Source organism: Stegastes partitus, unplaced genomic scaffold (assembly GCF_000690725.1).
Source record: "Stegastes partitus isolate 25-593 unplaced genomic scaffold, Stegastes_partitus-1.0.2 Scaffold6, whole genome shotgun sequence".
Lineage (NCBI taxonomy): Eukaryota > Metazoa > Chordata > Actinopteri > Pomacentridae > Stegastes > Stegastes partitus.
Window position 1 is genome coordinate 1812643 of NW_007577737.1, and position 17840 is coordinate 1830482.

Here is a 17840-nt window from a genome sequence, read left to right on the forward strand (position 1 = left end):
AAATTATGGGAAGTAAAATTGTGGGTAAAAGTGTCTGACCCAAATATGGACTGAGAGGATGAGGACGAGAGCTCGGAGAGTCTTGGTGGACAGCTCCCATCCTCCTTTAAACAGATTTGAAGTCTGGGAGGCACTACAGAGCTCCTCTGGCCAAAGGTATCTTTAAAAAGTCTTTCATCCCAAACGCCACCGGCCTTCTCAATTCAGTGAAGTGAGCGACCCACATATAACCTGAACCTGAACTGCTGTTGTACTGTTTTATTCAGTTTATTGTTCTACAGTAGGCTGCCTACACTATGTGTTGCTCTGTGTCTGTATGTATGGCTGATCTTCTGTGTGGGTGAGCCGAAGACAATTCTCCACCTTGGTGGACAACAAAGTTTTATTCTATTCTATTCTAAACCGCTGAAAAGTAAGCTGCTGCATCTCCAGGGTTTGTCGACATCTCAGCTGTGAAAACACGAGCCGAGCTGTAAAGTCCCCCCGGTAGTGTTTGACGTCACTCCCACCTACTGTCACTGAGAAGCTGTAAGCTCTGATGCATCCCTCGCTGTTTGCCAGAAACTAGCTTTTGTAACCAAGCCAATGCACACCAAGGTCATCAAAATGGCCTCTTGCTCTGGTGTGACAAGCCCCGAGGGAGGGCTGGGGAAGTGTCGACCTGTGTTTTTGTGTTTGATCGCCTGGTCCTGCTTCCTTCAGCCGAGTCGTCTTGGCCATCTGGACTGTGTTCGGGTGACAGCAGATGCTCTCGGCCAGTGGACAAGTCAAGTGATACTGTTTGTGACAGTCAGTCACCCCGAGGCATCATCAGCATGTCCTCCTTCCTTCCTGCCCTTACAGTCAGTTACTAGTGTCCGTCCTGACAGCAGCAGAAATCGCTGGGTGGTGACAGGACAGAAACAGGCCTCCTCCAGGTGAACACAACGCTGTGGTTGATCTGTTGCTGCAAGTCGACAGGTTCCAACTCCGAGTCCAATTCATGACACGAGTTTTCTTGTCCAAATTCTCTTCTTCCTCTGACCTTTCCTTGTTTGTTCTCTCTCTGTCTTTACAGTCCGTCCTAATCTCCTCATTAACTTCTCACTTGCTTGCTTGTGTCTAACCTCTCTCATTTCTTTTCTTCTCCACTGTCTCACTTTTGTTTCCCAGTATTTCTTCACCCTCCTCTTTCCTCATTCTTTGAGTCTCCTTGACAACCATTGCTGCATCGCTGCCTCTCTCTCTTTGGTATTGCCATGGTAACCATTATGGAGCCAGTCGTCATGGTAACATACTATCCAGATTCTACCATCAAGGGCAGGGAGAGGTATTAGTGTAGGAGAATATATTTCCCCAAAGGACGCTCACTTACTATCTTTTTGGAGCCCACAGACATGCACAGGTATACACGGGATCTGCCTTCAGCGAACACTCACACCCACTCACATGCACGGTGCGTTATCTACATGAATTATGATTCTGACTCCTCGCAGTTTGCTGGTTTTACTGCACAACATTTTGCTTTACTGAACACACACTAAACAACATGGTGAGAAGCATTTCATGGAAAACAGAGGCGATATCGTGGGGTCCTTAAAACGTGCAGGACTCTGTTTCGTACACTTTGGTTCCCTTAGAGCCCACAGATTTAGCATAGCATAGCTCAGGCTGTAGAGCTGTTGTTTGCTGCCTGGGATCGTCTCCCTTTTACACGTAGGCCTTTGTTAGATTATGAACTTTGAATCTGTAAGGTCTATACTTTACTATGTTAAGCGCTGTGTGATGACATGTCGTAAACTACGCTATACAGATAAAATTGAATTGAATTGGCTGTAGGTGTCTCAGTGGTTAGCACCGTTAGCGCCTCACAGCTAGAAGGTCGCCGGTTGGCATCCCGGTGAGGACACCTGGGATCTTTCTGCGTGTAGTCTTCATGTTCTCCCCGTGCAGCGTGGGTTCTCTCCGGGTTCTCCGGATTCCTCCCACAGTCCAGAAACATGCTGAGGTTAATTGGTGATTGTAAATTGTCCGTAGGTGTGAATGTGAGTGTGCTTGGTTGTCTGTCTCTAAGTGTAGCCCTGTGATAGACTGGTTACCTGGTTTCCTGGTTTCCTGGATGGATGGATGGATGGATGGATGGATGGATGGATGGCTGGAACAGCTCCACTCTACAGCTGCACATGGCGTACTATCCTCACCTCAACACTAGCAGCTCAGTGCACCCTGATTAGAGGAATGTTATGAAGCCACTTGATGGTCTTAGGCAGTTTTTATCCTTTCATCTGCTTTTTCAAATAGAGTTTTTCCTTGAACTCTTCTTCTGTAGGTCCACAGTTAAGTCTTCATTTGGGGAGTTATTTCTGTTATTGTTGCTATCCTGTCACGATTCTTTTGCGCTGCTGATATAATTCTACACATTAATCATAGCCTATTAGCATTAATTTCTCAGGTTTGACGGTTTTATTTGACTGAACCTTGTTCATTTCCTCCAGCACACCTTGCAGTTCACGACAGCAGTGCTGCTTTGTAAAACTGGGAAATGGCCTCTGAGTAATACAAAGTAGAGGTCAACCGATGGAATGAACTCAGAAGTAAAAAATGTTGGTTGTATTTCTCTGTGTTTCTCTGGATGCATCCAACTCCAGTCTTCCTGGCCCTCTCTTTACCTCCTCTGCTGCCCACAGTGTCTTCATCCTTCACGTTACATCTCTCTGCATGTTTCAGGCCCAGGACCTCCTGCAGACCAGACGGTGGTCATTGAAGAGTTTCGCTACCTGTCCCAGAAGCTCTTCGTGACCGTCTCTGTCTTTGCTGGATTGGGAATCCTGCTGGGAATTGTCTGTCTCACGTTCAACATCTACAACAGAAACGTCAGGTACAAGAGCTCACGTTTGTTATATGTCAGTGAAGGTAACGTTGCACTGAACAGTGTTAAACTTTATATAAATATTAGCTGAATAATTCTGTGTGATGTGAAAGAGGAAGTTACTACATAGAACATCCCTTCAATCTAAGGACCACTTGTTTTGGTTTAACGGATTAATGGATGGATGTGTTACCTTTTTACTTAATATCTTATATCTTCATGTAATAATGAATATGTTTAACGTTTTTTTTCCAGGCAACTCTTCCTTTACCTTCACTGTAGTAGAAGTCATTTTTTTGTATTTGTTTACAGTCATATACGTATGTCTGTGGATGTTTGGGCTTTTGCTTCAGGTACATCCAGAACTCTCAGCCCTACCTGAACAACATGACTGCAGTGGGCTGCATGATGGCTCTGGCTGCCGTCTTCCCTCTGGGCATCGACGGCCTTCATGTCCACAGACGACAATTTCCTGTTGTCTGCCAGGTATGCTTTACACGCTGCTCCACATGCATTCGTTTAGGTTCACAACTGATTATTATTATTAGATATTTTCACTCTTATTAAACTGCAAATGTTACTTACTGTTTATAAAATGTCAAAACGATGACATGTGTCCACCACAGATTTCCAGAAGCAGCTTAATATGACGATCTCAAACCTACTGGGGCCTTTAAACACATTACATCTCATTCTTTAGCAGATGGAGTTTTCTCAGTTGTCATAGAGATACATCTTTTAAGATGCATCTCTACAGTCCATTGGCTGAACTGATTGTTATGTGAAAGATTTTAGATGCCCCAGTAATCCCTGCTTGCTGTTGATATTGAGTTTGTTATTTAAAAAGTGAACAATAAACCAAACCTTAGGAGCAGGACACTGAAGCAACAGGCAGCTTGTCTGGAGGATGGAGGCTCCACAGAAACTAACTCACACTGCTGGAAGGAAGAGACGGACACGAACCCAACAAGCAGATGTTTGCTGCTTTGTTGTTACATGAGCAAAAGAAGCTCTGAAGAACAGTCAAAATGTATTTAACCAATTTTCCTAATTTAGGGGAGAAGTAATGAAAAAAATCAGAAATCTAACCCCTTTGTTACCAGCTCACCTCTCCAGTCTGTTATTACAGGATTTTATTGTCTTACAGAAATTATACAACTGAATCCAGATTCTTTCACTGAAGTATGAAACAACGCCTGTGATCACAGAATACCTGCAAAGCAGAAATGCCCGTAGGAACCTCTGTTTCTAAACGAGTCCAATGTCGTCGATGTGTCATTACCTCTGTGAGCATCATTCTAAATCATCCCTCCAGTTAGACATGAAAGTGCCATACGAGGAAGGAGATCAAAGCTGAGATCATTTTCCTTTTTAAAGACCATTACCGTCTCCACTCTGAATCCGTACCTTCTATCCGTTACCTCATCTGACTCCTGCCCAGCATTTCAAAGGCAGACCCTGGCTGCTGTGCACCAGAAGACTGTGTGAGGTACAGGCAGCCTCGGAGAGAGCTATCTTCATTTCAAGGTCATTTCTGAAAGGCTATTAAACTCAGACTGGGTTTAATGGTGGAGAATGGCTGAGGAGATGATTTGATTTATCTGCCTGATGTATTAGTCAGTTTAATTATGGAACCTTTCATTTCTTTTCTCCTCCACTAGTTCCGCCTGTGGCTCCTCGGTCTGGGCTTCAGCATCGCGTACGGCAGCATGTTCACCAAGATCTGGTGGGTCCACACAGTCTTCACCAAGAAGGATGAAAAAAAGGATAAGAGGAAGGTAAAAGTGACGGGGATTTAGAGGTTCATGTTTCCGTTTATGGGTGAACAATTAGGTCTATCCTGAGCTCCTCTGCTGAACCCTGGAGGCTGAGGCTTTACTTAACACAGTCAGAGAGGATGTCGAGTATCATCTTCTGACAGTTTCTCTGCTTCCACATGTGGCCCACGGTGGGACCAGAGAATTGTGTAGCATCTCTTTGTCCTGCCAGCGACCGTTTCCTGTGGATCCCAGTGCTAATGTGTCCATGTGATGGTTTTTATATATCATAAGTGGACGTCACGGCTGACTGCAGTGTACTGATGATAGTTTCAGAAACAAGTTGTGATTCTGTAAATGAACGTTATCGATCATCATCTGGTAGGAGAGGTGCTTCATATCTCTGTATCCTTTCTCTTTTTTAGCCAGAAGGCTTTAATGCAACAAAATCAGTAACAGTTTGATAGAGTTCGATCGACTCCAAAGTCTTTTTCTTTCCTGCTTTAAAGCAAAATACATAAAGAAGCACCTTTGTTTGGTGATTGCGCAGCAGTCTGTTCGCTCTCTTTGTCTCTTTGTCTCATTCCTGTCGCGCTCAGTGCTCTGAAGGCAGATTGAATTGGCCTAAGTTAGTGACGGATCATTGTTTTCTCGTCCAGCTTAGGCCGGTCTATTTATGGCTTCATAAATCCCTCCCTCACAAAATCAAAAAGAGAGGATTTGTGCCTCTCCCTGATCCCTCAACATGCTGTCGTAGTGACCACCACCCCCTGTTTCCCAGCAGCACCTGGACCCGTGGAAACTCTACGCTACTGTTGGCGTCCTGCTCTGCATCGACATCCTGTCCCTCATAATCTGGCAGATTGTGGATCCTTTACACATCACAGTAGAGGTATGATCATCCGTTCACTTAGTAAAGACTCATCAACACGTCACCATCTCACGCTCTCCTCAGGTGGATCTTATGTCTACTAACTTATCTGGTTTGTCTACATAAAATTCAGCTGGAAAGTGATAAGACATGTAGAAGGAGCGACATGTGGAAGCTGTAGCTGCTAATGTTGAATTTACAAAATTTAAAAGCAGTTTCCATTTTAATGTTTAGGTAAATAATTACAATAAAAAGGACTCCTTCAATAAACTGTATTTCTGAGGAGACGGGCGCTGGGTGGTGTGTTTCAGGTCTCTTCAGAAAAATCCAACGTTAACCGTTCTGGAAATGACAAGAAAAGACAAGAAAAGATATAATAAAATAACAGGTTTGATTCTTAAAAGCACACTGAAAGTTATCCTGATTCAATTCAATTCAATTCACTTTTATTTGTATAGCGCATATTTTCAACAACAAGTCATCTCATAGCGCTTCACAAAGGCAGAGACAGAAACACCCAACAATCCAAAACATTTGGATTCCCTATAAGCTACAGTGATTCCACCCACAGCGCTTTTATTTAATTTTCAAGGCTAAACATAATTCTAACGTTTAGATATTTGCATAAACATACATGAAGGATGCAAAATACTACAAACACTTAAATGTGATGTAGGTAGTAGAAGTTCCAGCACCAGCTGACCTCAGTGATGTACAGAAAGTCAAAGTAGCTTTGTAAAGTTAGAATGTTGTGTTGGATTGCCCTAGACTTCACAGGTGTACCTCATAATGAGAAAAGGTGAGTTTCTGAACAGGTGTTTGCTGGTGAAGCTGCTGTTGTGTTGTTGTTGTTCACCTTTGTGTTCATGTTGAATGTGTGCGAGCAGAAGTTCACCAGAGAAGCCCCCAAAGGAGACCTTGATGTTTTGATCCAGCCTCTGTTGGAGCACTGCAGCTCAGCGAAGATGAACACCTGGCTGGGTGAGTGCAGCTCCCACCGAATCCTAGAGCACTGTGTCTGTCAGGTTTCTGTATATCTCAGTGGTTCTGCATGCTTTAGCAAAATCTATCTGTAAGCAGCAGCAGCAGTCTGCACATCAAACTGACTGACGGTGGCTGCTCTGGATCTGGACGTAGTTTGACCAAAACAGCAAATAAATGGATCAATAATACATGTTGACAATGAATAGTTCTGCTTTTCTAGTCGTCCTATCAAGCCAAACTGACTCTTTTTTTATTAATCATTTGGTTTTGTTCCTTGATTCCTGGATCAGGTTTCAGCTCATGGTGGAAGTTTAAGTGTCACAAAAGACAGGATGTGGAAAACCAAACATTACTTGCAGGGTTTTTTAAATGCTAAACTGTGAACACCAAGTACTGAGAATATGAAATGAGCTGCCGTCCAGACAGCTGCATCCTTCCTCACAGCTGCTCTCCTCTCCAGGTGTGGTCTATGGTTATAAAGGCTTGCTGCTGCTGCTCGGCATCTTCCTGGCCTACGAGACCAAGTCCATCTCCACGGAGAAGATCAACGACCACCGAGCTGTGGGCATGGCCATCTATAATGTCGCTGTAAGTTAAATCTGTGTGTGTGTGTGTGTGTGTGTGTGTGTGTGTGTGTACATTTCTGGGGAGAAAAAGACTTGTGTTTTTTTGTGTTTTCATGCTTTTTTTAGGGAGAGATGCTGAAAAAAAGCAAACTATTTTGAGGTCTATTTTTAAGAGTCATGGTGTTTTTTCTGCAGCACAGGTGACTGCCACTTTGTTCTTAGCCTTCCACCTATAACATGATCAAAAACCCAGAGATCATGTTGAAAGGAAGGCCTGGAAACTGAGCCGATGCTAACAAACTACAGTCAGCTCGTCAGCTTTGAACAAATATGGCCGTAGGTACTTCATCGTACTTGTGGCCAACAGACTGGTGCTATGCAATAAAAATGATGAATTAATAAGAATGAATTCATTTAGGGATTGGAAGTTTAGCCTTACCTGTGAAACCAAGGCCAGGAAGAAGCTTTAGAAGTCTAACAACAGCATTCCTTCAGACGTGGAGGTTATTTACATCAGAGACTGCTGTGATTTATTACTGGACATTTATGAAAGTGGGAGACTGACAAGTGACAGATTTGTTGTAAAAATCCAAGACAGAACGCTGACTTTCATTCCTTAGACTGGAACAGATGTTGGCAGACGAAGCAGGATGAAAGCCTTCCACCTCCTCCACTGCTGAGCTGGCACCTCTCCCTCTTTTCCTTATCACCTGGCATGAGTGAGGTGTGTGTTTGTTTTGTGTGTGTGTAGCTCTGTAGTTGGATCATCAGCTGAGTGAGGACACCTGTGGCTGAGAGTGGCTCACCTGCTTCCAGTCTGCCTTAATCGATGAGCTCAGATCACGATTGAACGCCGGACCAGAGAACAACGACAAACAGACTCTGTACCACTCAGGATCCGTCAGTTTAACGTGAAACGCCCCGCGGTGCATCGTGTTGCCTGCTAGCTGCTGCTCATTAACATAAAGTAGCCTTGACCTCAACCTCCACAGGCAGCGGAGGTCCAACACCTTCCTTCTTAAAACCTCTAAAATAACCTTTCAACTGAGCTGAGGACAGATTCTGCAGCTACATCGGTGACTTCTTGCCCCAGTTGTTTTCAGAAATACTTTTTGCTGAACTGTTTTGGTAATAAAAGAGAAAGCTGCCATGTTGGTGTGATGCCTGAACAGGACGGGCTTCCGGTGGCAGTGGAGCTCCTGTCATGTGACCCTGTAACGGTCTGCTGTGACACACCTACCAAGCGTGCAATGTTGGGAAACAGAGCATCGCCTCAGGTGTAGAAACGCCCCTGTGGGCACTTACCGTTACACCGACAACCTCCACCACAAACGGCTCTCCTGCCCGGAGTCTGGTTCATCTCCGACCACCCACCATGGAGGTGCGTTCCAGATCATGCCATCTGAAGATCTGCTTCAACCTCCTCCACCCTCATTCCCCCTGACCGCTCTCCCTTTATTGACTGAGTAGTTAGCTTTACGGTGCAAAGACTCGTTTATTCCCTCTGCTCGTTGGCTGCTTGTTTATAGTAAGTGTTGCGTATAGATATGGTAGGTAGATGTATGGCGCCGCTTAACTGCCCACCTCTGACAGGGCAGTTTGGATGCAGCAGGGTTTACCCTCACTATCCTCCTGCCCTGCTCCAGTCTCATAAAACTCAATGGACTCTTCTGTTTTCTGCCACCAGGGGTTGCAAAGGTCCTCCTGTATGAATTCATCCTGTATCACTGGGGCCGTAAATATTTAGTCAGACATCCGTTAGAAGATATTCGACACATGAATGGTAATTTAAAAAAGAAAATAATGATTTGCTTAGTACAGAATTCATCAAACTATTGGTTTGATGAGTTCTGGCCCATTCCTCCTGACAGAACTGGTGGAACTGAGTCAGGTTTGTTGGTCTCCTTGCTCCACTGATGTTCTCCAGGATGGAGATCAGGGCTTTGTGATGGCCGCTCCACAACACTGACTCTGTTGTCCTGAAGCCTCTCTGTAGCTAATCTGGCGCTATGCTGAGGGTCATTGTCCATCTGAAGACCCATTAGTGTCCAAGCTTTAACTTCCTGCTGATGTCTGGAGATGCTGCTTCAATGTCTCCACATCATGTTCTTTCCTCATGATGCCATCTATTGTGTGAAGTGCACCAGTCCCTCCTGCAGCAGAACAGCCCCACAGCATGATGCTGCCACCCCCGTGCTTCACAGTTGGGATGGTGTTCTCAGGCTTCAAGCTTCCCCCTTTTTCCTCCAGATGCACTGATGGTCATTAAGGCCCAACAGATCAGGTTTAGTTCCATCAGACCACAGGACATGTCTCCACTAATGAAGCTCTTTGTCCCTGTGTGCATCTACAAACTGTAATCTGTCTTTTCTATGTTTCTTCTGGAGTGATGTCTTCTTCCTCTCTGAGCAGCCTTCCAGCCCATGTCGGTACAGGACTGGTTCCACTGTGGATAATGACTCTCTGACCAGCTTCAGCAGCATCTTCACAAGGTCTTTAGCTTCTGTTCTGGGGTTGATATGCACATTCCAACCAGAACACTTCATCTCTGGACACAGAACCGTCTCCTTCCTGAGCCTATGATGGCTGGACATTCCCATGGTGGTTATACTTGATAGAACTGTCTGAACAGATGAACATGGAACCTTCAGGCATCTGGACATTGTACCCAAGGATGAACCAGACTGGTGGAGGTCCACAGTTCTCCTCCTGATATCTTGGCTGGTTTCTTTAGATGTTCCATGTTGTCACAGAAGGAAGCAGTGTGTTTGAAGTGTGCCTTAAATTACATCCACAGGTGTGTCTCCAGGTAACTCACATGTTGTCAATTAACCTATCAGAAGCTTCCAAAGCCATGACATCATCATCTGGGCTTTCCCAAATAGTTTGAAGGCATCTTAGTGTATGGAAAATGAAAACTGAAAATTCTCTCTCTCAATATTCTGGCGTTTAGCAAATAGAAATAATGTTGGTGATCCTGACTGAGCTGAAACAGGAAGAGTTTAGTCTGATTTAATATCAGAGAGATAAGGAGGTTTTCTGTCTTTTCATACAGTGGATGTAAACTTCTGGTTTCAGCTGTACATTTATACCTTGACTTTCATTTTCCTCTGAAAGTCACTGCAACAGAACAGCGTTCATTCTTCTCCACGGTACAAACTACCACCACAGGATTCTGAATGTACCATCCTGGGCTCATCTCAGAAAGAAATCTGAGGACAAATTGTTCCAGTGGACTGAGTTCTGGGCCTGGACAGCCTGTCTATTTAAATGTGCTGTATGCGTATGTTTGGGCTGCTGGCTGCCAGACTGATGTGTTTGTCAGCTGCATGCCTCTCTCCAGGCCCTGTGTTCGACTGCAGACTTTCATTTCCAATCCTTTACCAGCGCAGCTCCTCTCAGCAAGCTTGTCATTTCTTCTTTGACCTGTCTTTGGCTTCACGCTCTGCTGAGGAAGGTCTGTCATCCTCAGCGCTGAAGCTCACCTCGAGCCCAGTCTGAGGGCTTCAATGAGGGCGTGGTGGCCAGAAGGTGTGTCCTAAAACTGACACTGCAAAGCACCCAGAACACGTAGACCTGAGCTGACACAGCTGCGATACGTCCTCATCATCAGGAATAAAGTCACATGTCCAAATCCCTCAGTTTCTTTGTGTATGCCACAGTAGACACCTGAGTTAGACGGTGGTATGCTCTCTGCACCATCTGACAGGCTTGTATGGAGAGCTGAAACGTTTTGTTATATAACCAATCATTCAACAGAAAGCTATTTTGAACAACTACTTTGAAAATGAATATATTGTTTGATTTAATTTTAGAGAAAATTATTTTCAGTGGCAGTTATGACCCACGTCCTGTTGTTTCAGCTCCATCCATGAAATCAAACGGGATGAAGAAAGGTTCCAGCTCTGACCTCCTGTGCAGGGCTTGTAGGACACACTGCAGACGTTCAGGTGTTTGCTGTCACTGTTGAGACATGTGCTTCTGTCACTTCTGTCTGCTGCAGGTCAGAATGTCTGATGATAAAATTCTCACCTGAGCGCACACACAAAGCATTGTGTCATTAAACAGGCCATGCGATGCTTGTGGCACACAGAAGGACCGTAGAGGCAGAGAAGGTTTTCAAGACGTGCACAGGAATCAGAACTCTTACAGCTTCATAGGGACTTAACAGACATAAAACCGCTTGTGTTAAATTTTACATGGAAGAGAAAAGACACAGTGCTGCCTGTAAACTCTTTTACACTCGCTGACGTGTGTCTTGTGCTAAAGTCAGCCCACTTTTATATTCAGCTGACTGCAGTGCAAGTTAGTTAAACAGCAACATTTCAAGAAGCAGCAACTGAAACCAAAAGTGAGCTGGTTGTGGTGCTGGCTAAGAAGCAGGCCACCCACCAGCTCAGTTTATTGTAAATGGAGCGTGGAAGAAAACACCCGACACCCCATGCAGAGCCACATGATTCAGAACCTGACAGGTTTCCCACAGCAGTTTGTACTAAAAGCAGCAGCTTTGCAGGGAAAGGTGATGCTCCTTTTAAGGTACACAATAAGTACCTGAAATCCTGGACTATAGAGGCACCTGAATAAAAGCCCCACCCACTGACTTTAAACAGAAAACCAGGTGTGTACATATACAGGCCGCACTGGTCTCTAAGCTGCAGGTGTCCACGTTGGAACATGAGATATTTACACAGAAAGATGTTTTAACTTTAATTAAATACGTAGCGGTAACATACACAACAAAGGTCCTTCAGGTCTTTCTGTGTTCTGCATGTTCTCCCTGCATGGGCCTTCTCCAGGTGCTACGGTTCCTCACAGGATAAGGATGATGATTCTAATTATCAGTAGGTGTGAATGGGAGTGTGTTTGGTCGTCTGTCTCTCTGTGTGTGGCCCTGTGATGGACTGGTCACCCTACATCAGGGGTGTCAAACTCCGGTCCTCGAGGACCGCAATCCTGCATGTTTTAGATGTTTCTCTCTTCCAAGACACGTGATTCAAATGATCAGCTCATCATCAAGCTCTGCAGAAGCCTGATAACGATCCTCATCATTTGAATCAGGTGTGTTGGAAGAGGGAAATGTCTAAAACTTGCAAGATTGCGGCCCTCAAGGACCGGAGTTCGACACCCCTGCCCTACATGAAAACTCCCGTCTAAGAGCAGGCAGACAAGGCTCGCATGCGATCGGGTTTCTGAAGGATTTTCATCTCCACAGCGTGAATACATCTGTCGTTCTCAGATGTCTTCAAAGACGTGCCAGCTCTGTGTCTATAATTGGACGGACCTGTCTGCTGTGTCACACAGCCAGATAAAACAATCAATTATTCAGCTTCGTAAAGCGTATTCAGGAACAAGGAGTCCTTTCACTGCAGCCAAATTTCACTTGAAGTATTCCACATGACAATATAGAAGACGAGCGAGGCATCTGCTGCTGCCTCAGTCTGTCACACACACACACACACACACACACACACACACACACACACACTGACTGGAAGTAGCTTCTTAATCAGCAGCATCTCCAGTCTGGCTGCTTTTGTGATTTTCATTCCCATCGTTTTATTTTAATTCATCGCTGAGGATTATCCATTATGCTCTGAGCCCAATTTAAATCTAAGCTGAGTGGATGAAATGCAAATTGGTGCAGGGAAAGAAATCACCATGCGTTTGTTGCTGTTTCCTCTGTCTGTCCTGGTTCGGTCTGGTTTTCAGGAGGACGAGGCTTCTTAGATGCCCCTCTTCTTCTAACACAGATTAGTTTGATCTTAGCAATGCTAGCAGGCTCTGTTTCTGAGATCTTCTGCACAGTAGTTAGAATAAAACTGATTTGTGCTGTTTACTTAAAAGTGTGAAAAAAGAGAATTCAAAAGTCATGTTTTCAGTTTCATGGGCATCACAAACCCAGACTCAGTAGTCTTGATGTGGATATTAGAGAGCTCAGAAATAGACATCAGAACCAGGCTCTGTAACACCAAAGTGATAAAACATGTTTTTTTTTTTAAACGTGTTGATCCAAGCAGAGCGACAGACTCAGCGTTTAATCTTAGCATCACAAATTGGCAACAGGAAGGAGCAGGTTTTATGCCGAGACGTGTTCCCACAGCAGGTGGTCCACATCTTCTATCAGACGGCAGGACATGAAAACATATTCCTATCAGCAGCAAGCAACGCTTAAAAAACTGAGAAGCTGCGTCGACCGGCCTCCCAGCCATCGCTGCTAACAGCTGGAACCGGCCCAGAGCCCACTGGACCGGAGCTGCACCTTCTGATCTCCAAACTGTTGGAGCTCAACTCCGTCTTCTTCAGTTTTGCAGCATTCAACACATCTAGGGAACTAATTTCAGACAACAGCTTACGTTGAGCGTCCAACGTCGCCTTCTTTCCTTCAGCTTTATCAGACAGCTGTAGCATGAAGCAGGATCCAGGCGCCCTGCAGCCTTCATGTAGGTGACACAGCAGCAGTAGCTTCATTATATATATGACACACGTATGCTGACACTTTAGGAATACCAAAGTGAAGTACAAATGACAGCACATAATGCTGTTAAAGTCCAGTGATTGATAACGTTCCTCTGTAAATCACTTCCAGGTTCATCACCAAAGTCATGCAGCCATGTTGGAATGGATATCATAGATGTTTGACTGTTTTCTAGGTCTGAAGGTAGGCTAGGACCGGTGGACAAACCTACCGAATTAGACCCACATTGTAATGAAGCAGCGCTCTGTGTAAAGGCTGCTCTCTGTGGAAACAGTCCGTCTCCAGATCAGCGATCACGGTTATCCCCAGAATCCCAAGTGCACCGAAATGCCATTTGTTAGAGTGAGATGGCTGAAATGAATTGGACGGATTGTGTGCGAGCGCAGAGCCGGATTGTGTTTGTGCGTCGCTGTGTGTAAGTAATGACACCGTGGAGAAGATGTGGCTGCTGCTGGTCTCGGCCCGCTGCTTCCATTTGCTGGTTTCGATGAGAATTTTCAGCTCCTGCACAGCGATGGCTGGCTGTTGATCAATGAGTATTGATTTCCAGCTTTAGCTCCACGCCGCTCGTGTTTCATCTGAAGCCGTGCTCTGTCTGTGTCCCTCTCACATTCTGCCTCACACCTCCTGTAATTCATCTCCTCCTGGTGTTCGTTAGAGATGACAGAAATGAAATCTGTGCTGCGAAAGCAACTATACATAAAACAATAATACAATCTAAAAGTTGCATTCAGTCAGATGTATTGATGTCCCAAATATTTTTTTTTAAAAGGGTCTGTAATTAGACTGCAAGGTGGCTCAGTGGTTAGCACCTTTACACAGTCAGGTCTAGACTATGGAGCAGTGAGAACGCCAAATTACAAAAATAAAAGAATAATGACATAAAAGTGGGAATTAAAAGAAGAATAAATAAAATAAATAATAACTAATGTGGCAATATAAAGCAATATTAATATTAATAAAAATGAATCCATAAAAGAAAAGGCTAATAAAAGTAGAAATATAAAGATGTTTTTTACATTTTTAATTTTTTTTAATTTTTAATTTTTTTTTAAAATTATTTTTTATTTTTTTCTTAACGTCTCGAGTGCCCTCTCTGAGCTGGCTTGTACAGGGTTTCTTATACTGTAATGAAACCACTAAACACGTGGTTTCTGTCTTCCTCAGGTGCTGTGCATGATCACAGCCCCGGTCACCATGATCCTGTCCTCGCAGCAGGACGCCTCCTTCGCCTTCGCCTCTCTGGCCATCATCTTCTCGGTCTACATCACCCTGGTGGTTCTGTTCGTCCCCAAGGTAAAACCAGAGCGCTGTTCTCTCCTCTGTATCGCATCCCTGCACATTACAGCAGCAGATTCATCACCTGATAAAACTAGAGGGCCCTCAGTAGAGGAGCATGGTCGCCCCTGATGATTGGGACTTTCCAACCACGACTTTCACTAGTCATGGTTGGATGGTTGTCTGAAGCATAAAGGGTTCTATCCATGTATACATCACATGGTATTGTAGTTCAAGTGCAATGGCAGTATCCAAATGTTTGACCTTGAGTTTGACCCAGTGGGAAGCCTACACATGGTTCCCAACACAAAGAATGTGTCCATCTGGCACCGTGCAGTCAAGATGTATGACCATGAAATATCATACAAGGTCAGATATACCATCACCAACAGAAAGCCCCGATGTGGCTTCTCATCTACACCAAACACCAGAAATCTAACTTCCACCCTTCTGAAGGTCTACAGTGACCTTTCACCTCCAGCAGAGCCATTTTTGTGCAGATTGAAACCAAAGTCTAACACGACAGGCCGCTCCTAGCTCACCTGTACAACATTAACTTGTGAGACCTCGTCTGTAAAGCATAGTTCTTGTATGTTTTTAACAACATGAGAAGCCTCAAAGCATCTGGTATAACTGGTCCCAGGTCAGCTGAATGTAGAATCCATGCAGAAGTGTCTCACCAAACTATTAGACCACCTTTAACTTTCAGCAGTAACAGCACACTAGATGGTGTTCTTCAGTGAGGAACGCGTGTCCGTGTCCTGTAGATGCGGCGCCTGATCACCCGGGGGGAGTGGCAGTCAGATGCCCAGGAGACCATGAAGACGGGCTCTTCCACCAACAACAATGACGAGGAGAAGTCCAGGCAGCTCGAGAGAGAGAACAAGGAGCTGCAGAAGATCATTCAGGAGGTCAGCCAGGCCCTTGTCTTGTCCACAGGCTTGTCTTTTTATTCCTCATTTCCCTTCACATTCAGCAGGTAGCTTCTTATAGCCTTCCTCCGCAGAGTCTGCTCAGGTGTCATCACACCTGTCCACACCTTAGATGTATACACCATCAGCCACAACAATAAATCCACTGACAGCTAAAATGAACATCTGTTCAACTGGTCTTTTCATCATGTTCCAAGTCAACATTCTGCTGGGAAACCTCAGGTTCATGTGGATGTTCCTATGAGATGCAACACCCACCCAAACACCGTCACAGATCAACTACACACATCAGCATGAAGGTGGTTTAGATGTTGTACAACCCTGAAATTAAAACCAGCTGCCTAACATTGGGGCCCCCATAGACCAGTTCTACTCGATCAGATTGGGAAATTTGAGAAACTGGACGTGGGGTCACTGTCTGGAGCTCTTGGTCATGTTTCTTGAGCTTTTCCTGAGCAGTTTGTGTGATTAGGTATCACGCGTTATGGGTCATCTGTAGTATTTAGCCGGCATGACACATCTCTGTTGTCTGTGCTGTAGGAGGAGGCAGCAGCACTAGTTAGTTAATTAGTTAGTTAGTTAGTTAGTTAGTTAGTTAGTTAGTTAGTTAGTTAGTTAGTTAGTTAGTTAGTTAGTAGCTGGTGCACGGTGGACTTCTGTGAACTTTGTGAAAACCTGTAAAGTATTGTAAATATATTTTAACCCTTTTTCTCTTGTTTTTGACTTTCATAGGAGGTGGGTGAGGTTATTATCATTTATTTACTTTTCTTTTGTTCAGGGTTAAGTTAGAGTATTTGTGTTTATCATGTCGGCTCATGTCTCCCTCTGAAGGAAATAAAAATCTCCTCTTGTTGAACTTACTGGTCGCTGGCCTTTCTTGGAGTGGGAGGACTGGGGGAGCACAATTCATGTTGGTTCCCCTGGACCGGGGCAGAACATGATCTGTGCTCCTCCAGTCTTCCCATGTGAAGGTCCTGAGCCAAGGTTTCCCAGCAGAACATCACACTGTCATATAATGATCAGTGTTATTCACCTGACATTAGTTTTACTGCTGTGGCTGATCGAAACACGTCCGCAGACACCTCATACACATGATGGTACCAGACTGCTGTGAGGTTCTGTCCAGTTGCACGTGTGCTGAATCTGAAATATCACAGTAAGTGATGCTTCTCCTGAGTTAAGATTTCATACGTTTGTATGAGATTTTGGCTAAAACGAACTGATTTGTATTGTGTGCACTCCTCAGTCACATCCCTCCGGATTCTCTGGATGTATGATGTTCTTCATTAACGTCACTGAAAATGTGAATGAGCAGAATACTTGACTAGAATTAGAAACAGAATTGAAGTGTGTGTTAAGTTCTTCCTGCTCTTCGTTCCCTCAGAAAGAGGAGCGTGTGTCAGAGCTGAGGAACCAGCTGTCTGAGCGCCAGGCCCTGCGATCCAGGAGGAGAGCATCCACCATCACCAACCAGAACCACAGCCCGCCTCCACACACCATCACCCACAGCGACCCCAGGTCTCTAGCTCCTCCTCCCGGCTACCCTGCGCCCACCTCCGACCTCCATCCCATCCCTCCGTCCTTTGCAAACTCGTCTAGCCTCTACCAGCCAGACAGCAAGATCAGCCGAAATAACTGTCACACCAGCCGGCTGCAGCTGCTCTACAAGTGAACTCCTGGTGAGCAGCGGTGGGATGAGGATCCTAGTGTTCTGTGTGGAGATGGAGAACATGAAGTGCAAAATCGAAATAATACATCAGTATCTGTTGCAGGAGCCCTTCCACCGATCAGCACAGACCAGAGAACAGCCGATGTAGGGTCACTGTCCGCTAAGGTTGACGTTTGTTCCACTGAGCTTGTCGGTGCTTTTTGTTATTCGTTTCTCTCACAGAATAATCGTGTTAAATTAGTTAACATTTTGCACCTGTCTTCTTCCAGCGATGTTCCATGTGCCATATAGAGCTGAGTTATTTGTGCGAACCTGCCAAGTTTTTCATTACGACACTGCAGACCGTGAAGTTTACATCGGTGGCAGTTTTACTATCACAATCCAAAAGGAGACAAAAGCATCTTCTATTTTTGGCAACCGCTGATTTTGTCAAATAACATCTGTCTCTAACAGATTTTGT

At 44.8% G+C, this 17840-nt stretch overlaps 1 protein-coding gene across 1 annotated transcript in view; it reads left to right on the forward strand.

The window, feature by feature from the left end:
* The window catches only part of gabbr1b (gamma-aminobutyric acid (GABA) B receptor, 1b), a 40689-nt gene extending 23306 nt beyond the window's left edge, over positions 1 to 17383 (forward strand). Inside the window, exons 10-18 of the mRNA XM_008281293.1 lie at positions 2707 to 2857; positions 3202 to 3334; positions 4510 to 4626; positions 5390 to 5497; positions 6364 to 6457; positions 6921 to 7048; positions 14669 to 14797; positions 15547 to 15690; positions 17096 to 17383. Coding sequence (XP_008279515.1) covers positions 2707 to 2857; positions 3202 to 3334; positions 4510 to 4626; positions 5390 to 5497; positions 6364 to 6457; positions 6921 to 7048; positions 14669 to 14797; positions 15547 to 15690; positions 17096 to 17383 — 1292 coding nt within the window. The remainder of the gene's footprint in view (positions 1 to 2706; positions 2858 to 3201; positions 3335 to 4509; positions 4627 to 5389; positions 5498 to 6363; positions 6458 to 6920; positions 7049 to 14668; positions 14798 to 15546; positions 15691 to 17095) is intronic.
* The last annotated feature ends 457 nt before the right edge of the window (positions 17384 to 17840 follow it).